At 46.1% G+C, this 20,707-nt stretch overlaps 1 protein-coding gene across 3 annotated transcripts in view; it reads right to left on the bottom strand.

The window, feature by feature from the left end:
- Nucleotides 1-20,707, bottom strand: part of SCGN (secretagogin, EF-hand calcium binding protein) — a 116,407-nt gene that overhangs the window by 93,288 nt on the left and 2,412 nt on the right. For all 3 annotated transcript variants that reach the window (XM_068234659.1, XM_068234658.1, XM_068234657.1), the window contains exons 2-3: nt 927-1,124; nt 115-182 (exon numbers count right to left, since the gene is read on the bottom strand). In XM_068234659.1, the coding sequence (XP_068090760.1) occupies nt 115-182; nt 927-996 (138 nt within the window). In that variant the 5' untranslated portion in view covers nt 997-1,124. The remainder of the gene's footprint in view (nt 1-114; nt 183-926; nt 1,125-20,707) is intronic.

Genomic DNA, 20,707 nt, shown 5'->3' with positions numbered 1-20,707 from the left:
TCATATGACACTCGGGAAATGCAGCATGCTAGTGGGTGTAATATAACAAAATATGTGGTTCTTATACAATGAAAAAAATAACATTCTGATTACACAAGTTAAATATTCACTTACTGTGCCCAGTTTCTTTAGGAGATGACAGAAGAAAGCATCAAGCTCTTTACCCTCAATGTAACCGTTGTCTACATACAAAGAGAATAGATTACAAATGCATGTTAATGTTTATGTAAGCTACCACATATAAGCAAATAATTATGTGTCTGTTCTTTCACAATGTCTTCAGTTTCCTATGTGCTGCTTACAACGTAAATTATACCTCCTTTGTTAAGATAATGACAAATAGGCAAAGTTCAGTGACTATCAACACCCATCATGAAAGATGGAAGATAGCCCTACTTAGTTGCTATGGGTCACCACAGATCAGTAGAAATGTCTGTATCACTGTATTGCATTAGCAAAGTCCTGCATGCACTTGTGAAGTACAACAGAACCTTGATTTGCTGGGTGAGGCCATGCAAGCAATATTAGGTTATAAAAGCTACAGTTATTTCCAATGATTAAAAAACATTCACAGGGTAAATTCAATTCTGTTTCCTAGGAAATGGAAAATGCATGTTTAACTATATAATAAGCACTCTTGGTTGAGGGTTACTGGAAAATTAAAACTAAACTAGAGAGAAAGAGAGAGAGAGAGTTTATGTGTTGTGTGCACATTTAAAGTTTAAGGTGACTTAAATGATCAAAATTTATGTAAAAATCATACCATCAATGTTACACATCCTATGTTATTTACATAGCTAAATAAAGTAAAAAGCTTTGGTTACTTTTTCACATTTTTTCAGACTATTTTTTGTCTGCACAGGATCTCACGTCACGTTCTGGTTTACAGAGCTAAACTCATTGTGGCATGAAGTCTGCACACTTACCATCAGAGTCAAAGCGTTGCCAGATATCTAAGAACTCGGCAGCATCCAGCTTGAGAAAGCCGCTGTCCATGGTGCTGAATGTGCTGACCGCTGAAAGGATAGAGCGCAGGCTGGAGCTGAACCTTCTCTTCCACTTCAGCACTCGGCTCTATTTATGGTTACCAGCTATCTCCTCCCATTAAACACTTGTTGCTGTCCCTGAAAAGAAGGCAGGTTTAGCTAAAACAGAAATGCTGCTGTGAAGGTTAAAGTCCAATGAGCCTTATACGAAGTTATATTGTTCAGCTGGATTTCTTGCGTCATTGCCATATGGCTCACATCAGAGCAGAAACTAGCACATTACAGTGGAAGTAAATGGTCTCGGTAGATACATAATCAATGCATTGAAGATTCAGTGCAACGCGCTGGCTAGAGAAACCATGGTTTTAGTTTATTTTATTTTAACATATAGTAGGAAAGATGGATAATTCAGATTTGACTTGGTACAAAAAAAAGAGGTTTATCTCATCACTACTAAGGTTATGCTGTGCCACAACTATTGCAAAGTAATGATCTATCAAGTCAGTCTCTCTTTTTCTGCTTGGATCAGGAGCTGTTATCATGGTAAAAGTAGATGCAGTGTCTTTGATGACAACAATAGCAACAGCAAGTGACTGCTGAAATATCTAACTGCACTGATGATCTGTTTACCACATACATTTACCTTGTATTTTGTGTTCTACAGCAGGTGTGCATGAGTGCTTTTCTGCACAAATTTCAGAATGTGATATTCTACTATACAAATCAGGTTGTAAATATACTGAAATGCTAAAGATTAAAGAGCTGTTTTGTGTGGATAATCATGATTGTTATGCTGGGGACAAAAGTCAACTGCCCAGATATTACGTGTTTGTTTTTAAAATTGCATTTAAACAGTACTGGTTGATGTTGTTAGTAATGTTACTTAAGACGATTGGAGACAGTTCTGCAATTAGTACCAAAAGTGTAAATCAAAGTATTGTGAGGACTTAGTGCAAAGTTTGGTCATCAAGCAAGAAATATCTTACTTCTCAAATGTGTTTGTCATCATTATTGTAAACAGAATAGTCTAACCAGCAGCAGGATTGCTTAGGTTTAGGATAGCCACTTATAGAGACAGCAATCTTTAACAATGTACTTGTAATATAGATTGCCACTTTTTTTTTTTTTTTTTTTTTGCAGGGCTTAGGGCTTTTAAGGACAGCAAGCCTGGTGTTGGACATGCCTACTTTGTGGAGTTAGAGATCATGTTCTGATGTCCTCAAACAAACCTTCTCTGATATCTGCTGAAGTCATCCTCATGTAAACTCACAGCATCATTGGACACTCATATTTACACTTCTTTTTCATATTAAATGTTGAAATTAAGATTAGCAGACATGTTTTTGTAACTGCAATCAGGGCCACAGACAGACCATCAGTAGGGGGAGGGGTGTAAGGGCCCAGGGGAATTCTGGGGCCCCATCAGGGGAATCCTACCACTAAGCACATGAAGGCACTTATCAGAAACTTGGCCAGGGCTGCATGTTCTGAAGGGGATACTTGTTGGTATCAGTGGTGCTCAAATACCCCTTTTTAAAATTCGAGTTTGGTCGAATTCGAATAGTAAATTATTCGAGGTCAGTCGAATATTCGAGTCGAATAAATTTTACTATTCGATTCGACCTCGGACTTCGAGCTCACTATTCGAGTCGGTATTCGAGCTCATTATTCGAGCTGACTATTCGAATTGGCCTTAAATAGCTTCCCAACACTTGTTTTGAGGGTGAATGATGCAAGAAACATATTTTTTTCCAAGTAACAACAGCAAGTGATTATGTGGGGATGTTCCTTTAAAAAAAAAAAGGTGAAAAGAGAAGTTGTGTCCAGAATTTTGTTCAGTACTGTATATACTTCTTCTTCTTCTTCTTTATCTTCTATATCTTCTTCTTCTTCTTCTATATCTTTTTCTTCTTCTTCTATATTGTCTTCTTCTTCTTCTTCTTCTTCTTCATCTTCTTCTTCTTCATCTTCTTCATCTTCTTCATCTTCTTCATCTTCTTCTTCATCTTCTTCATCTTCTTCATCTTCTTCTTCATCTTCTTCATCTTCATCTTCTTCATCTTCATCTTCATCTTCATCTTCTTCATCTTCATCTTCATCTTCTTCATCTTCTTCTTCATCTTCTTCTTCTTCTTCATCTTCTTCTTCATCTTCTTCTTCATCTTCATCTTCTTCTTCTTCTTCTTCTTCTTCATCTTCTTCTTCTTCTTCTTCTTCATCTTCTTCTTCTTCTTCATCTTCTTCATCTTCATCTTCTTCATCTTCTTCTTCATCTTCTTCATCTTCTTCTTCTTCATCTTCTTCATCTTCTTCATCTTCTTCATCTTCATCTTCTTCATCTTCTTCATCTTCTTCATCTTCTTCTTCTTCTTCTTCTTCTTCATCTTCTTCTTCATCTTCTTCTTCTTCATCTTCTCCTATATCGTCTTCTTCTTCTTCACTTATTTCTCTTTTCATTTTTTTTTTTTTAAGAAATGCAGCTATTTTTGAGCGTAACAACAAATAGCTGGTGGCACACGCATGTTGGAAGCGCCATTGTATGTGCTCCCTGGCAGTGGAAACACACAGACAGCAGGAGGTAAATTCAGCAGCAGGAGGAGGAGGATGAGTGTGTGGCAGCATGCAGTCAATGAGGCAGGCAGCGTGACATAATAGCCCTGGTACCTAGCGGTGATACCAGGGCTGTAAATAAACACAACAGGAGGTCCCAGACAGCGGTCGTGCAGCCCACATTGTGTCCAATACACAACTGGGACAACACAGTTTTCAACCCGGGCACCTCAGAAAAATTAAACCTTTTTTTGTAATGGTTTTGTAGTTTTGGTTTTACAACCAATTACACAGATATATAGCTATTTTTTGACGTAATAGCTGGTGGCAGAGTGGCAGCAGAAGGTAAATCTGTGTACCCTGGCGGTGGGAAACACAGACAGACAGCAGCAGCAGCAGGAGGAGGAATGGAGGAGTAATTATGTGAGCAGCTATTGTTTGACGTAATAGCTGGTGGCAGTGTGGCAGCAGAAGGTAATTCTGTGTACCCTGGCAGTGGGAAACACAGACAGACAGCAGCAGCAGGAGTAATGGAGGAGTAGTGTGAGTGTGGCAGCAGGTAGACAGCGTGACATAATAGCCCTGGTACCTAGCGGTGATACCAGGCCGTAAATAAACACAACAGGAGGTCCCAGACAGCGGTCGTGCAGCCCACATTGTGTCCAATACACAACTGGGACAACACAGTTTTCAACCCGGGCACCTCAGAAAAATTAAACCTTTTTTTGTAATGGTTTTGTAGTTTTGGTTTTACAACCAATTACACAGATATATAGCTATTTTTTGACGTAATAGCTGGTGGCAGAGTGGCAGCAGAAGGTAAATCTGTGTACCCTGGCGGTGGGAAACACAGACAGACAGCAGCAGCAGGAGTAATGGAGGAGTAGTGTGAGTGTGGCAGCAGGTAGACAGCGTGACATAATAGCCCTGGTACCTAGCGGTGATACCAGGCCGTAAATGAACACAACAGGAGGTCCCAGACAGCGGTCGTGCAGCCCACATTGTGTCCAATACACAACTGGGACAACACAGTTTTCAACCCGGGCACCTCAGAAAAATTAAACCTTTTTTTGTAATGGTTTTGTAGTTTTGGTTTTACAACCAATTACACAGATATATAGCTATTTTTTGACGTAATAGCTGGTGGCAGAGTGGCAGCAGAAGGTAAATCTGTGTACCCTGGCGGTGGGAAACACAGACAGACAGCAGCAGCAGCAGGAGGAGGAATGGAGGAGTAATTATGTGAGCAGCTATTGTTTGACGTAATAGCTGGTGGCAGTGTGGCAGCAGAAGGTAATTCTGTGTACCCTGGCAGTGGGAAACACAGACAGACAGCAGCAGCAGGAGTAATGGAGGAGTAGTGTGAGTGTGGCAGCAGGTAGACAGCGTGACATAATAGCCCTGGTACCTAGCGGTGATACCAGGCCGTAAATAAACACAACAGGAGGTCCCAGACAGCGGTCGTGCAGCCCACATTGTGTCCAATACACAACTGGGACAACACAGTTTTCAACCCGGGCACCTCAGAAAAATTAAACCTTTTTTTGTAATGGTTTTTAGTTTTGGTTTTACAACCAATTACACAGATATATAGCTATTTTTTGACGTAATAGCTGGTGGCAGAGTGGCAGCAGAAGGTAAATCTGTGTACCCTGGCGGTGGGAAAGACAGACAGACAGCAGCAGCAGCACACAGCAGCCCACTGTAGGTGTAAAATGTGTGGCTGCAGGCGACGTAATAGTCAAAGTGAACCAGGCTGGCTTAGTGAGCAGGAGCCAGGAGGTGGTAAAGGGTGGTAAGGCACATTAACGATGGTTCTTAGCCAGTTCATGTCCCCCTCTCGCCGACAACAGGGGCCAGGAACTCGCCTTCCACCCACGCCTGGTTCATCTTGAGAAACGTCAGTCTGTCCACAGACTTGTGAGACAGACGTGAGCGTTTCTCGGTGACCACGCCACCAGCTGCACTGAAGCAGCGCTCGGACAGCACGCTGGAAGGGGGGCAGGACAGCACTTCCAGGGCGTACTGCGCCAGCTCGCTCCAGATCTCCAGGCGCTTGACCCAATACTCCATGGGATCAACAGGGGCATCGCTGTCAAGCCCGCTGTAGGACCCCATGTAGTCAGCCACCATGCGGGTCAGGCGCTGGCTGTGACCGGAGGAGGATGCTGCTGCATGCACCTCCTCTCTAGTCACTGCTGCCGGAGCCTCTACAGTCCTGTAGAGCTCGTGGCTGAGAGACAGCAGGTCTGTGGGGCGCTTGCTGCTGCTGGATGCAGGCACCTGCTGCTGCCTCTGTGCTGGCTGCTGGACAGTGGGGGTGGAAGGCTGGGGGAAGGCTTCCTCCAAGCGCTCAACAAGGGCCTGCTGCAAGCTCCTTATTTGTTGCGCTGGGTCTCCTCCTGCAGGCGGCAGGAACTGGCTCAACTTCCCCTTGAGGCGTGGGTCCAACATCATGCTGATCCAGATGTCCTCCCTCTGCTTCATCTGGATCACCCTGGGGTCCCTGCGCAGGCACGTCAGCATGTGCGCTGCCATTGGGAAGAGGCGGGCCACGTCTGCTGGCACATCGACGGCAGTGCTGCTGTCCTCATCCTCCTCCTCTGCCTCGTCAGCCTCATCCTCTCTCCACCCCCGCACCAACTCAGCTGCACTGTGCTGCTCCCCCTCATCAGCAGCAAGGTCAGGGACCTCCACCAAGTCCTCCTCCTCCTCCCCCTCAGAGGTGGACTGTGCAGCTGCTTGCCGCTCCTGCTGGTCCAAGGCTGCCGCTCCCTGTTCCAGCAAAGCATCGAGGGCCCTGTTCAGCAGACAAACCAGGGGCACCCACTCGCAGACCATAGCATGGTCCCTGCTCACCATGTTAGTGGCCTGCAGAAAGGGAGCCAGCACTAAGCACACCTGCTGCATGTGCCTCCAGTCATCATCGGGGACGATGGACGGGATGTTGCTGGTCTTGTCCCTTCTCTGAGCGGCGGAAACAGTGGCCAGGGCAAGGTACTGGTTGACAGCGTGCTTCTGTTCAACCAGACGCTCCAACATCGCCAGGGTGGAGTTCCAGCGAGTCGGAACGTCAAGGATCAGCCGATGGCGTGGCAGATCCAGCTCCTTTTGCACGTCTTCCAGGCTCGCACAGGCTGCAGCCGAGCGCCGGAAGTGACGCACAACGTTCCTTGCCGTTTCCAGCAGTTCGCCCATCCCCTGGTAGGTGCGCAAGAACTTTTGCACCACCAGGTTCAGCACATGGGCAAGACAGGGGATGTGGGTCAGGTTTCCCCTGTCTATTGCGGCAACCAAATTGGCCCCATTGTCGGCCACCACCTTTCCGACTCTGAGGCCTCTGGGGGTCAGCCAAATCCTCTCCTGCTCCTGGAGTTTGGCCAACACATGGGTTGCCGTCAGCTTGGTCTTCCCAAGGCTGACCAAGTGCAGCAGCGCTTGGCAGTGGCGGGCCTTCACGCTGCTGCTGAGGCGGGGGGTTTGGCCAGGTGTGCCGGAGGATGGCAGAGGATCGGAGGAACCTGCTGCAGTTCCCCTGACCCTGCGGGGTGGCACCACCCACTGTGTTGCTGCTGCTGCTGTGCCCGCTGCTGCTCTCCCATCCTCACCCCCTTCCACCAAGCTGACCCAGTGGACAGTGAAGGACAGGTAGCGGCCTGTCCCGAAGCGGCTGCTCCAGGAGTCCATGGTGACGTGGACCCTTTCACCAACCGCGTGCTCCAGCCCTCTCTCCACATTGGCCATCACAAAGCGGTGCAGTGCAGGAATGGCCTTGCGGGAGAAAAAGTGTCTGCTGGGGAGCTGCCAGTCTGGGGCTGCGCAAGCAAGCAGCGCACGAATGTCGCTCCCCTCCTGCACGAGCGTGTATGGCAGGAGTTGGGAGCACATGGCCCGTGCCAGCAAGCCGTTCAGCTGCCGCACGCGACGGCTGCTGGGAGGCAGAGCCCTAACCACCCCCTGGAAGGACTCGCTCAAAAGGCTCTGGCGTGGCCTTTTGCTGGCACGGGAATCAGCAGACACAGCGGAGGAGGCCACTGAGGACTGGCTGCCAGAACAGGCCTCAGTGTCGGCGGCAGGAGTTGCAGAGGGGGGAGGAGCAGTGCGTTTCCGCACTCCTGCTGGTGCTGCTGGAGGAGCAGGAGGGCGGGTGGCTGCTGTTGCTGCTGCTGCTGCTGCTGAAGGCTGTGCAGTGATGGGTGTGGTGCCACTGCCAGCACCAGATGCCTTCAGCCTCTGGAACTCCTCATGCTGGTGGAAATGTTTCGCAGCAAGGTGGTTGATGAGCGAGCTGGTGCTGAACTTTAAGGGGTCTGCACCTCTGCTCAACTTCCGCTGACAGTGGTTGCAAGTGGCGTACTTGCTGTACACAGTGGGCATGGTGAAATATCGCCAGATTGGTGACAGAAACATCCCCCTACGGCATGGAAGTGCTGCTGCCTGTCTCCCTGTGGTGGTTGGGGGGGGGGCTTGGGTGCGGCTGGTGGTGGTACTGGCAGATGCTGCTGCTGCTGCTGCTGAGCCTGAGACACCAGCTGGCTGTGGGACCTGCCTACTGCTGCCAATGCTTGCAATGATGCGCCTCCTTGCAAGGCCCACAAGCGCATCCTCCTCCTCCTCCTCAGAGCTGCTGAGGACGACATCCCCTGGAGGTGGTGGCACCCAGTCTCTGTCTGTCACCGGGTCATCATCATCCTCCCCCTCCTGAAACATGTCCTGCTGGGATGATGACCCCCCAAACTCCTCTCCTGATGCATGGATGGGCTGCTTGACTGTCGCCACAGTCTTGCTGTCCAATCCCTCATCCCCCAAAGTGCCCATCAGCATCTCCTCCTCAAGATCGCCAACAACAGCAGACAATTTACTCATGATGCCTGGGGTCAAAAGACTGCTGAATGACAGGTCGGCGAGTGACGGTGAACTGGCCTCCTCCCCAGACCCTGCTGGGCGGCTGCTGCGAACAGGGGTGGTGGTGGTGGTGGTGAGGGTGGAGGCCTCGGATGCAGAGCTGATGGCGGGCTGCTCATCCTCCGTCATGAGTTGCACCACAGTGTCTGCATGCTTTTCCTCAATGGGACGTTTCCGACCCGGCTGGAGGAAAATCGGAGCAGGTGCTACACGCTGCTGCTGCTGTGTCTCTGCAGCGTGAGTTGCAGATGCTCCTGCTGGGCGGCGCCCAAGGCGTCCACGGCCAGTGGCTATGGGAGGAATGTTAGCCACTGACGCTGCTGCTGCTGCTGCGGAACTGTGCATGGTGGCGCGGCCGCGGCCTGCCACAATGCTGCTCCCTCTCCTCCTGATTCCCTTGCTGCCCTTCCCCTTGCCCAAACCGCGCTGGCTGCCACTTCCAGACATCTTCGATGTTTTGGGCGTAAAGACAAAAGTTTTTTAAAAGGGCGGGTGAAAAGTGGGGTACTTTAATGGAGTGGGTTGGTGGGTGAGGTGACTGAGTGAGTGTCCCTAGTACAGTAAGTAAGTAGTAACAGTCAGGAAGTACAACTAACTAATTACAATAATCAATCAGTAATCAGAAGGAAATAGAGTGTGTGTAGTGTGTGTACACAGACAGTGAGTGCACACACGCAGGAGCTAGTAGCCTATGAACAGTGACTGAGTGTCCTAGACTCCTAGTACAGTAAGAGTAACAAGTAGTAACAGTAAGTAACTAACTAATTACAATAATCAATCAGTAATCAGAAGGAAATAGAGTGTGTGTAGTGTGTACTCAGACAGTGAGTGCACACACGCAGGAGCTAGTAGCCTATGAACAGTGACTGAGTGTCCTAGACTCCTAGTACAGTAAGAGTAACAAGTAGTAACAGTAAGTAACTAACTAATTACAATAATCAATCAGTAATCAGAAGGAAATAGAGTGTGTGTAGTGTGTACTCAGACAGTGAGTGCACACACGCAGGAGCTAGTAGCCTATGAACAGTGACTGAGTGTCCTAGACTCCTAGTACAGTAAGAGTAACAAGTAGTAACAGTAAGTAACTAACTAATTACAATAATCAATCAGTAATCAGAAGGAAATAGAGTGTGTGTAGTGTGTACTCAGACAGTGAGTGCACACACGCAGGAGCTAGTAGCCTATGAACAGTGACTGAGTGTCCTAGACTCCTAGTACAGTAAGAGTAACAAGTAGTAACAGTAAGTAACTAACTAATTACAATAATCAATCACTAATCAGAAGGAAATAGAGTGTGTGTAGTGTGTACTCAGACAGTGAGTGCACACACGCAGGAGCTAGTAGCCTATGAACAGTGACTGAGTGTCCTAGACTCCTAGTACAGTAAGAGTAACAAGTAGTAACAGTAAGTAACTAACTAATTACAATAATCAATCAGTAATCAGAAGGAAATAGAGTGTGTGTAGTGTGTAATCAGACACTGAGTGCACACACGCAGGAGCTAGTAGCCGATGAACAGTGACTGAGTGTCCTAGACTCCTAGTACAGTAAGAGTAACAAGTAGTAACAGTAAGTAACTAACTAATTACAATAATCAATCACTAATCAGAAGGAAATAGAGTGTGTGTGTACAAGACTGTGAGTGCACACACGCAGGAGCTAGTAGCCTTAGCCTTAGCCTATGAACAGTGACAGTGAGTGTCCTAGGCTAGCCTAACTACAATACTAAATACAGAATCAATCAGTAGTAAAGGACAGCAGCAGAAATACTGGTATAGATGAGAGAAATATACTAACAGAGGACAGGAGAGAACAGCTGCCCACACAGGCAGGCCCTGAGGCCTAAAGCTGTGTAAGCCTGCAGCAGCTGTGTCTCTGTCTATGTAACACAAAAGCTACTAACTAAAATACAATGTCTATCTAACTAACAACAATATAGGTGTATATAGGAGGTGTATGTGAGCAAAAACGCTAGGTAAATGACCACAATAGAGCTCTTGCTAAGCCAAAGCACAAAGGAGCAACTCTCTCTCTGTACAAGTCTCAGGCAAGCACGGAGAAACCTAACATGGCGGCCGCTATTTATAGGGTAGGGGCTGGCCAGGGTCCCCCTCTGTGATTGGCTGCCGTCAGAGGGCCTGGGAGCCCTCTGATTGGCTCTAAGGACATCAATCTGGGCTATGACGCTATTCGAGCTCGGTACCGAGCTCGAATAGCGCCGTTTTGCTCGAATAGCTCGAATAGTGAATGGGCTATTCGAGTGTACTCGAATGCCCCATTCGAATAGCTCTAGCTATTCGGAGCTCGAATACCGAGCTCGAATAGCTGAGAAAGAGCTCGAATATTCGAGCTACTCGAATATTCGAGCTCTGCTGAGCACCACTGGTTGGTATAATATAGATTCTGAATGTCATTCAATAGCAGCACAAGCTTTCCGTTTGTCACAGAGACCTCTTGACCCCACTCCTTGTGAATGCATCTTCTCATCATCATTCATGTCAGTCTCCACCCTTCCCCACATGCAGAGTAGTACACAGTGCTGATTGTTGGAAATTGCACAAAAGGTGGATCAGCGCATCACCAGGCCGCCTCCAAATGGCCTCCTATCAGAGGTGCGCTGAGCCCCCCCAGAAACTGCAAACGCACCTTAAACCCAAACAGAAGCTCTGCATATACACCAAAAGCAAGGCTGTTAAGTGGGAGCAGCTGACCAAAAATGAAGGAAATGAGCAGTGCTACTTAAAAACAGATAAGTACCTACCCGCAAGAGAGTGCAAGCCCCACTTGTGGGGTAAAATACACACCTAGCATACACATTACCTGTCTACCACTGGAGGATGTTGGTTTCCTGAAAGAGCTTGCATGCAACTTGTTAAGTACTCGTCCCTCCCGCTGCAGAGAAGTCATCCTCATATGGGAGGGGATCTAACACTAACTAAATCCTAACCTATGCATATGCATATGCATAGCCTGGGTGCGCCACCAAGTAAAATTGAAAATTGCGCAAAAGGTGGATCAGCGCATCACCAGGCCGCCTCCGAATGGCTCATGCACACTTATAATGCACATGTGAACATGTGAATGCATATAAAAATGTACAGTGTGCTTGCATTTTGTTTGCTGTGTTGCTTTTGGATCTGAGAGAGCTCACGAATGCATAGACTATAATCCAGCTTTAAGGTGAGAGCAGAACATTACAAATTGGAAATAATCAGCGGTGTACCTATGATGGGGGGTGACTAAGGGCCTGTTTCCACTACACGCAGATTTTGGATGCGGAAAAACCTTACTCCAATGCGTGCCTATGAGCCTGTTTCCACTAAACGAATTTCTACATCATGCATCAGTTTCCCATACAATGACTGATAGCCTGTCATCCAGAAATCTGGATCCAGAAAAACTGATGCAGAATGCAACATTCTAGTGGAAATGGGCCCAAACTGAGAGGGGTGACAAATTGACAAGATTAAGAGCTGGTCATATAGCTGCTCTTTTCTGTCATGGACTGTAACACCAGGCTGGCCCCGCCTCCATCCCTCACATGCCTGGCTTGCCTTGCTCTGCTTGGCTGTCCCTCACCCAGACAGCGTGCACTCCCCTGGTCAGCCCCGCCTCCATCCTTCACGTGCCTGCAGTAATAATAGCTGCCTGTGGCACTGGGGGAGGCTGGAGCCAGAACCAGAGAGAGACATCGCACTGGGCAGCATTGATGTAGTGTTTCTCCCTCTCCAGCACCCATTTTTCCTTCCACCCACCCCACAGCATCCAGTGTTTACCACCCACCAGCACCCAGTGTTTCTCCCACCCAGCGTTTCTTAAACCCAGCACCCAGCATTTCTCCCTACCAACCAGCACTCAGCATTTATCCCACCCAGCACTTCTTCCACCCGGTGTTTCCTCTTCCCATCCAGCACCCAACATTTCTCTCTCCCTCCCCGCATTTCCCTCTCCCACCCAGCACCCAGCATTTCTTGCACTCACCCAGCATTTCTCCCACCCAGCACCCAGTTTTTCTCCCTCCCTCTTAGCCACCGCACCAGCAACAAAGTTTTTTCCTCCCTCTTACCTACCCCACCAGCCCCTAGCATTTCTCCCTTCTTCTTACCCACCCCACCAGCACCCATTTCTTCCTCCTTCTTACCCAACGTTTCTCTCTCCCACCCAGCGTTTCTTCCTTCTTCTTCTTACCCAGCGTTTCTCTCTCCCACCCAGCGTTTCTCCCTCCCACTTAGCCAGCACCTAGAATTTCTCCTACCCAGCATTACTATCTCTCTGACCCAGCACCCAAGGTTTCTCTCACACAGCGTTTCTACCTCCCACCCAGCATTTCCCTATCCCAACCAGTGTTTATCCCTTCTACACAGCACCAATCATTTCTCCCACCCAGAACCCAGTGTTTCTCCCACATGGCACCCAGCGTTTCTCCCACCCAGTCAACACCCAGCATTTTCCCTCACTCCCGGCACCCATTGTTTCTCTCTATCACCCAGAATTTCTCACAACCAGCATTTCTCCCTCCCGACCAGAAAATCTCCCTCCCACCCAGCACCTAGCATTTCTCCCTCCCACCCAACACCCAGCATTTCACTCTCCCACCCAGCTGATTAAAGTGGTATGAAACTAATCACTTCTTCTTTGCCTTAAAATATTATTTACAGCATAAAACCTACTACTAGAAAAAAAAAGTGGGAAGCGTATATTCAAATTCAAGTGATTACGTTATGTTGCTAATGTTTCCTTATCAGCTACAATTAATAAACATTTCATTGTTTCTCTCTCCAACCCAGCACCCAGCATTTCTCACACCCAGAGTTTCTCTCTCCCACCCAGCACCCAGCGTTTCTCCCTTCTAGCCAGCACCCAGCATTTCTCCCTCCCAGCTGCACCCAGTCTTTCACTATGCCACCCAGCCACCAAGTGTTTCTCACACCCAGCATTTCTCCCCCCACCCAGCAGCATTTCTCCCTCCCTCTTTCCCACCCCACCAGCACCCAACTTTTTTTCCCCTCTCTCTTACCCACCCCACCAGCACCCAGCGTTACTCCTTCCCTCTTACACACCCCACCAGCACCCAGCATTTCTCCCTCACTCGTACCCACCCCACCAGAATCAAGCATTTCTCCCTCTCTCATACCCACCTTGCCAGCACCCAACTTTTTTCCTTGTCTCTTATCCACCACACCAGCACCAAGCGTTTTCCCCTCCTTTTTACCCACCCCACCAGCATACTACTATCATTTTAAATTCAAATATCCAATAGAGTAACTAAAAAATAAATGAACCGGCTGTCGTGAGTTATGTTACTGAATAGTTTTACTAGGCTGCAAGTTTTTGTTAAAGAGAACCTGAGGTGGGGTTCTGACAATGAAATCCGCATACAGAGGCTGGGTCTGCCTATACAGCCCAGCCTCTGTTGCTATCCAGATCCCCCCTAAGCCCCCACTGCGCTCTGCGATCACCCATAAATCACAGCCGCGCTGTGTGGGCTGTGTTTACCTCTGTATTGTCAGTCTTGGCTCTCCCCCCACCTCCTGCATAGCTCTGCGTCCCCGCCCGCATCCCTTCCCCTCCAATCAGCAGGGAGGGAAGGGACACGGGCGGGGATGGAGCTATGCAGGAGGCGGGGGGAGCAGCAGACTGACAGTACACAGGTAAACACAGCCCGCTGTGACACGCTGCGTGTTGGCAGAGCGGCTGTGATTTATGGGTGGTCGCAGAGCGCAGGGGCAGCTTAGGGGGGATCTGGATAGCAACAGAGGCTGGGCTGTATAGGCAGTTCCAGCTTCTGTATGCAGATTTCATTGTCAGAACCCCACCTCGGGTTCTCTTTAATTTCATACATACTTCACAATATGTCATGTCTTGGTGTGTACATTGATTGAGTAAATACATATAGTACAACAGTAAATATACTTGGTCTTTTACCATTAATCTCTAACCATATTGTAACAATGTACAATATCTCTGTCTCATATATTTGGCAGATCATCAATATTGTTTATTTAGTTTTTAGTAAGTGTTTGTTACATTTGCCAAATAATCCTTTAATATACTGAGAACATACTGGAACATTGCCAAAATACTCATGCGAAAACGTAGCTGCTGCTACAGGCGAGGGCTGGTGAAATCCAATCCTTTCAGCCCAATGAACAAAAACACCATGTCAAGCAGAAGTTCAGTTTACATCACCATTAAAACTATTCTTCCCTTCAAAGTTTTAGTGATTTATTGTCATACAACATTAAATCACTGTAATATTTAAGTTTCCTTTTCTGATCAACAGAAATCAACTTTTTATGTCTAAATGAAAACAGATTTTTCTGCAAAATGAATTATTATTATAATTATTAAAGGATACCCCAACTGAAATGTGACATAATGAGATAGACATGTGTATGTACAATGCCTAGCACACAGATAACTGTGCTGTGTTCCTTTTTTTCTTTCTCTGCCTGAAAGAGTTAAATATCAGGTATGTAAGTGGCTGACTCAGTCCTGACTCAGACAGGAAGTGACTACAGTGTGACCCTCACTGATAAGAAATTCCCCTTTTGTACCTCCTTCTTGCTCTCAGAAGCCATTTTCTGCTAGGAAAGTGTTTTATAGTTGGAATTTCTTATCAGTGAGGGTCACACTGTAGTCACTTCCTGTCTGAATCAGGACTGAGTCAGCCACTTGCATACCTTATATTTAACTCTTTCAGGCAGAAAAATAAAAAAAGGAACACAGCATAGGTATCTGTGTGCTAGGCACTGTACATACACATGTCTATCTCATTATGTCACATTTCAGTTGGGGTATCCTTTAAGTTATAAAGCTCCAACATTTCATGGCGCTGTACAAAGTGAATTAAATTACAGTCACCGCACTATACAGCAGGAGTGCACTTAGTGGCTGCTGGGCACATGGACAATAGCATTTCACCAGCATGGGACAAATATTCTAACACTATTCACGCTGGGTGAAGTTCTTAAAAATAGAAAAGAATAGAAAATAAACATGGCTGCATAAGTATCCACCTTCTTTAAGATAACCCACCTAAATCAGGGTTCTTCCCGCATCGTCTATTGCATTGCGGTGCATTGGACAATGCAATGCAATTATATTTCTATGGTACGTTCACATCAGGGGCCATATGCAATTCACTGTTTCACCTGAGTTTTCTCCTAGGAGATATTTTTAAACTTGTCAAAAAAAGGCCTTTCAAGCCACCAGAAAGCAAGACAATACACAAAATAATTTTGATAGTTCTTTTTCATCTACTTTTTTAGTTGAAAAGTGCTGGAAAATTATTTTAAATGGAAGATGAAAAATTATCTCCTTGGAGAAAACTCAAAAGAAAAAGTTAATTTCTATATGGGCCCAAGGTGCGGTGGGTTCCATTGGAGAAACACACTACATGCATACCTGACAACACGCGTGTTTACAGTGGCAGTGAAGCATATTTTCATTGTACCATGTGCTTCACATTATGTATCACATTGCACTTCTAAGCTACGATACAGCTGTTTGACATAGTCTATAAGGACCCTAAAAGCCACAAATAGATATTTCTAATGACTAAATTTCTACAGTGAAACTCATCTGCTGTAACTAGCTTCTACCTATCTGGGCAAGGCCTGCATCTAGTTGGGTTTTCCGATTCACATTTGGTGTACTAGCCCACAACTGTGTGTGAATAGGTTAGAGGTTGATTGCTCGTACATAGTAAACTCTGTGGGTTTGGGGCATATAATATCTGCTACAGTGGTTTTGTGTGGCTGACTGCTGTGAATACTATTCCAGGCTTTTGCCTACTTTGAGACTGAGCACCACACATCTATTCAGGGATATGCAAGTGGACACAATAAGTCTAGGATGAGTGATGTTCCTCTCAACAACGTTTTGTGAGGTTATACAATTTCTTCCATTATTTGTACCCTATCCTATCTGTAGTTTAACAACTTGCTATATTATCATATTGGTGCTATTTAATGAAACTGTAAGTTAATGTTGAAAAGAAAATCAAATTTCCATAAAATGTGCATCCACCTTTAGAAAATGTCGAGAAGTTTGCGTTTAATTTCATTTTCCTTGCAAAAATCAAAGGGGGGGGGGGGGGGGGGAGTTTCGTTTACAGTGTTTATTTGCTACATGACATGTAGTATGACGCCTTGCTTCTGTTATAGCAGATTTTCAACGTTTATTTATAGCAGATTGACACTCTCATTTAGGGCTCGTTTCCACTGTTGCGGTGCAGAATCGCCTGGATTCCACCGCAGAAGAAATCGCATGCTGCTGCGTTTCCGCCTGCGGATTTAGCCGCAAATTCGCATGCGATTTCGCATGGCAAGGAGCCAGGCGAATTTAACCATGTCACTGCCTGAGTAAAGCTCCATAGCAAACCATGCGAAATCGCACGCAAAATCGCGGGGAAATCCGCATGACAAAGCCGCATGCGATTTCCCTATTAAATGCATTAGCGGCGATTCGCCCGCATTCCTCCCGCACGCGAAATCTGACGGCTCTGCCGTGCAGATTTCTGCCGCACTGAAAAACGCTCCCGCCGCCGCACAAGTGGAAACAGCCCCATCCACTTACATTGACTATGCGAATCCGCATGCAGTGCCCGCATGCGGATTTGCTATAGTGGAAACGAGCCCTGAGTATTTCCTGTCAGGAACTCTTTTGCAAGCCTTTGTAGGTAAACACTCACTACAACTATAATGAAAATGTAAATTGTGTGAGCCTATTCCTTGCAATGTACAGGGCTATGTTGGAGAGGAGTTTTCCATGTTTAACAAACATGGAGCTTCACTGAAATTATGGTAGTTTGCAATCTTTTGGTTTGAGTCATCCTTAACGCCTCTAATTAGTCTGTCTAATGTGGTGCTTGAACTCAGTGCAGCTAACAGATGCCCTCTTCAGTAGCCGCTGCTGTCAATTGTGTTTGTCTAATGAGCTTTTAAAAAGAGGTTGAGTGCTACACTTAAAAAGGAACTTTGGCGAAAAAGGGACACAAATAAAGCAATACATTTGCAAAGTAAGAAGTTAAAAAATAGAAGAGAGATCAAGAAAATATTGATATTGGCCATGTAATTTATTCATGTTGTTTGATCCACAATCAGCCTGCAAGTCATCATCTTTACTACTGGCAGACATGAAAAAAACAGACAGCACCAACTGCCATTATTTATAATCACACCAAGCAATAGGCTAAAATGTTTTTTATAGATATACATATGCACAGATAGAGATACTGGTTGCTTGGCAGTTGGAAACAGTCATCATTTCCCACAATGCAACAAGGCTCACAGGCAGGAAACTTTCAAACTGTGGGATCCATATGACAATATTATTTCACAATATCAGTCATAAAGACCCCCTAATGATCTATTTGGGAAAAGGTAAAGATTTCTTATAGAAAAAGGGGTTTTCAGCTACTGATGGGGAAGAAATTCAATCCTTGGTTACAGTTCCTCTTCAATACCCTTTATTTGCAGGAACAGCAATTTCTTAAAGGATTAGTGTTCAGAAGAGATTCCCTTCATGTGATCTTTAGCATAGGGACTCAACTGCCAAACTTTTACAGCCTCTCACGAAAGGGAGCTCACTCTCCCATTTATGTAAATATTTTATTATATCTTATCATGGAACAGCACTGAAGATATGACACTTTGATGTGTTACATTTGGTGTTATCCCTCTTGCGCTTTCTCATACTGGTCACTGGAAGTTCAATGTGGCACCTCATGGCAGAGAACTCTCTGAGGATCTTAAAAAAAAAAAAAAAGAATTGTTGCTTTACATGAATAATCTTCTTCTGGGCCATAAGAAGATTATCATCACCCTGAATCTGAGCTGCAGCACTGTGGCCAAAACAATAAAGTGGTTTAACAGCTCTAAGCTTTTATTAGTTAGCTTTGCAGCCACTGGCAGAGGTGTCCCAGCCACCAGGCAAGGACAAACGGTGGCCTGGAGCGCCGGGGCGCGGCCGCGCTAGGGGGGAAAAGTGCCCACCTTCCCCGCCAGACTGTGCGACGCCGCACCAGTTCATCCCAGCAGCTCACTGCTCCAGCCTGCATAGTCTTCCGGCAGGCAGAGCAGGGCTACGGGAAGATGGCGTCTGAAGTCCTGTACTGGAGACTATTTGTGTATCCAGTACAGGGCTTTGGGCGCCATCTTCCTGTAGCCCTGCTCTGCCTGTCAGCGTGGGACTTTCGGAGGCTGGCTGCGCTGCTGCAGGAAGATCGTCAGGGGAGCTGCGCCCAGGGAGAGGAGGCTTCTGCAGGTGAGTAAATATTTTTCTTTTTACAGGTAATTATACATTTTTAGTGAAACGCTGCCCACATTAGTATAATTTTCTGGTGAACGCTGGCCACATTACGATTATTTCCTGGTGAACGCTGGCCACATTACGATTATTTTCTGGTGAACGCTGGCCACATAAGATTATTTTCTGGTGAACGCTGGCCACATAGGATTATTTTCTGGTGAACGCTGGCCACATTATGCTTATACATTATGATTATTTTCTGTTGAACGCTGGCCACATAAGATTATTTTCTGGTGAACGCTGGCCACAGAAGATTATTTTCTGGTGAACGCTGGCCACATAAGATTATTTTCTGGTGAACGCTGGCCACATAAGATTATTTTCTGGTGAACGCTGGCCACATAAGATTATTTTCTGTTGAACGCTGGCCACATACGATTATTTTCTGGTGAACGCTGGCCACATACGATTATTTTCTGGTGAACGCTGGCCACATACTATTATTTTCTGGTGAACACTGGCCACATACGATTATTTTCTGGTGAACGCTGGCCACATAAGATTATTTTCTGGTGAACGCTGGCCACATAGGATTATTTTCTGGTGAACGCTGGCCACATTATGATTATACATTATGATTATTTTCTGTTGAACGCTGGCCACATAAAATTATTTTCTGGTGAACGCTGGCCACATAAGATTATTTTCTGGTGAACGCTGGCCACATAAGATTATTTTCTGGTGAACGTTGGCCACATAAGATTATTTTCTGGTGAACGCTGGCCACATACTATTATTTTCTGGTGAACACTGGCCACATACGATTATTTTCTGGTGAACGCTGGCCACATAAGATTATTTTCTGGTGAACGCTGGCCACATAGGATTATTTTCTGGTGAACGCTGGCCACATTATGATTATACATTACGATTATTTTCTGTTGAACGCTGGCCACATAAGATTATTTTCTGGTGAACGCTGGCCACATACGATTATTTTCTGGTGAACGCTGGCCACATACTATTATTTTCTGGTGAACACTGGCCACATACGATTATTTTCTGGTGAACGCTGGCCACATAAGATTATTTTCTGGTGAACGCTGGCCACATACGATTATTTTCTGGTGAACGCTGGCCACATTATGATTATACATTATGATTATTTTCTGTTGAGCGCTGGCCACATAAGATTATTTTCTGGTGAACGCTGGCCACATAAGATTATTTTCTGGTGAACGCTGGCCACATAAGATTATTTTCTGGTGAACGCTGGCCACATAAGATTATTTTCTGGTGAACGCTGGCCACATAAGATTATTTTCTGGTGACCGCTGGCCACATCCGATTATTTTCTGGTGAACGCTGGCCACATACTATTATTTTCTGGTGAACGCTGGCCACATACGATTATTTTCTGGTGAACGCTGGCCACATAAGATTATTTTCTGGTGAACGCTGGCCACATAGGATTATTTTCTGGTGAACGCTGGCCACATTATGATTATACATTACGATTATTTTCTGTTGAATGCTGGCCACATAAGATTATTTTCTGGTGAACGCTGGCCACATAAGATTATTTTCTGGTGAACGCTGGCCACATAAGATTATTTTCTGGTGAACGCTGGCCACATAAGATTATTTTCTGGTGTACTCTGGCCACATAAGATTATTTTCTGGTGAACGCTGGCCACATACGATTATTTTCTGGTGAACGCTGGCCACATACGATTATTTTCTGGTGAACACTGGCCACATACGATTATTTTCTGGTGAACGCTGGCCACATAGGATTATTTTCTGGTGAACGCTGGCCACATTACGATTATTTTCTGGTGAACTCTGGCCACAGGCTTTCTCGTCTGGAGTGACAAAATGGCTAGTGATGACCCTGGCCACTGGTAACAAATTACCGTTTTTTGTACTGCAAAAATCACTCTCAAATGGCTTGTTCACAGTGCAGGTGTTTTTATTATTTTTTAGGAGTGGCCGATTTTTCAAAATCGCCC

This window comes from Hyperolius riggenbachi, chromosome 5, assembly GCF_040937935.1.
Source record: "Hyperolius riggenbachi isolate aHypRig1 chromosome 5, aHypRig1.pri, whole genome shotgun sequence".
Taxonomy (NCBI): Eukaryota; Metazoa; Chordata; class Amphibia; order Anura; family Hyperoliidae; genus Hyperolius; species Hyperolius riggenbachi.
This window is presented reverse-complemented; position numbering and strand designations above follow the sequence as displayed.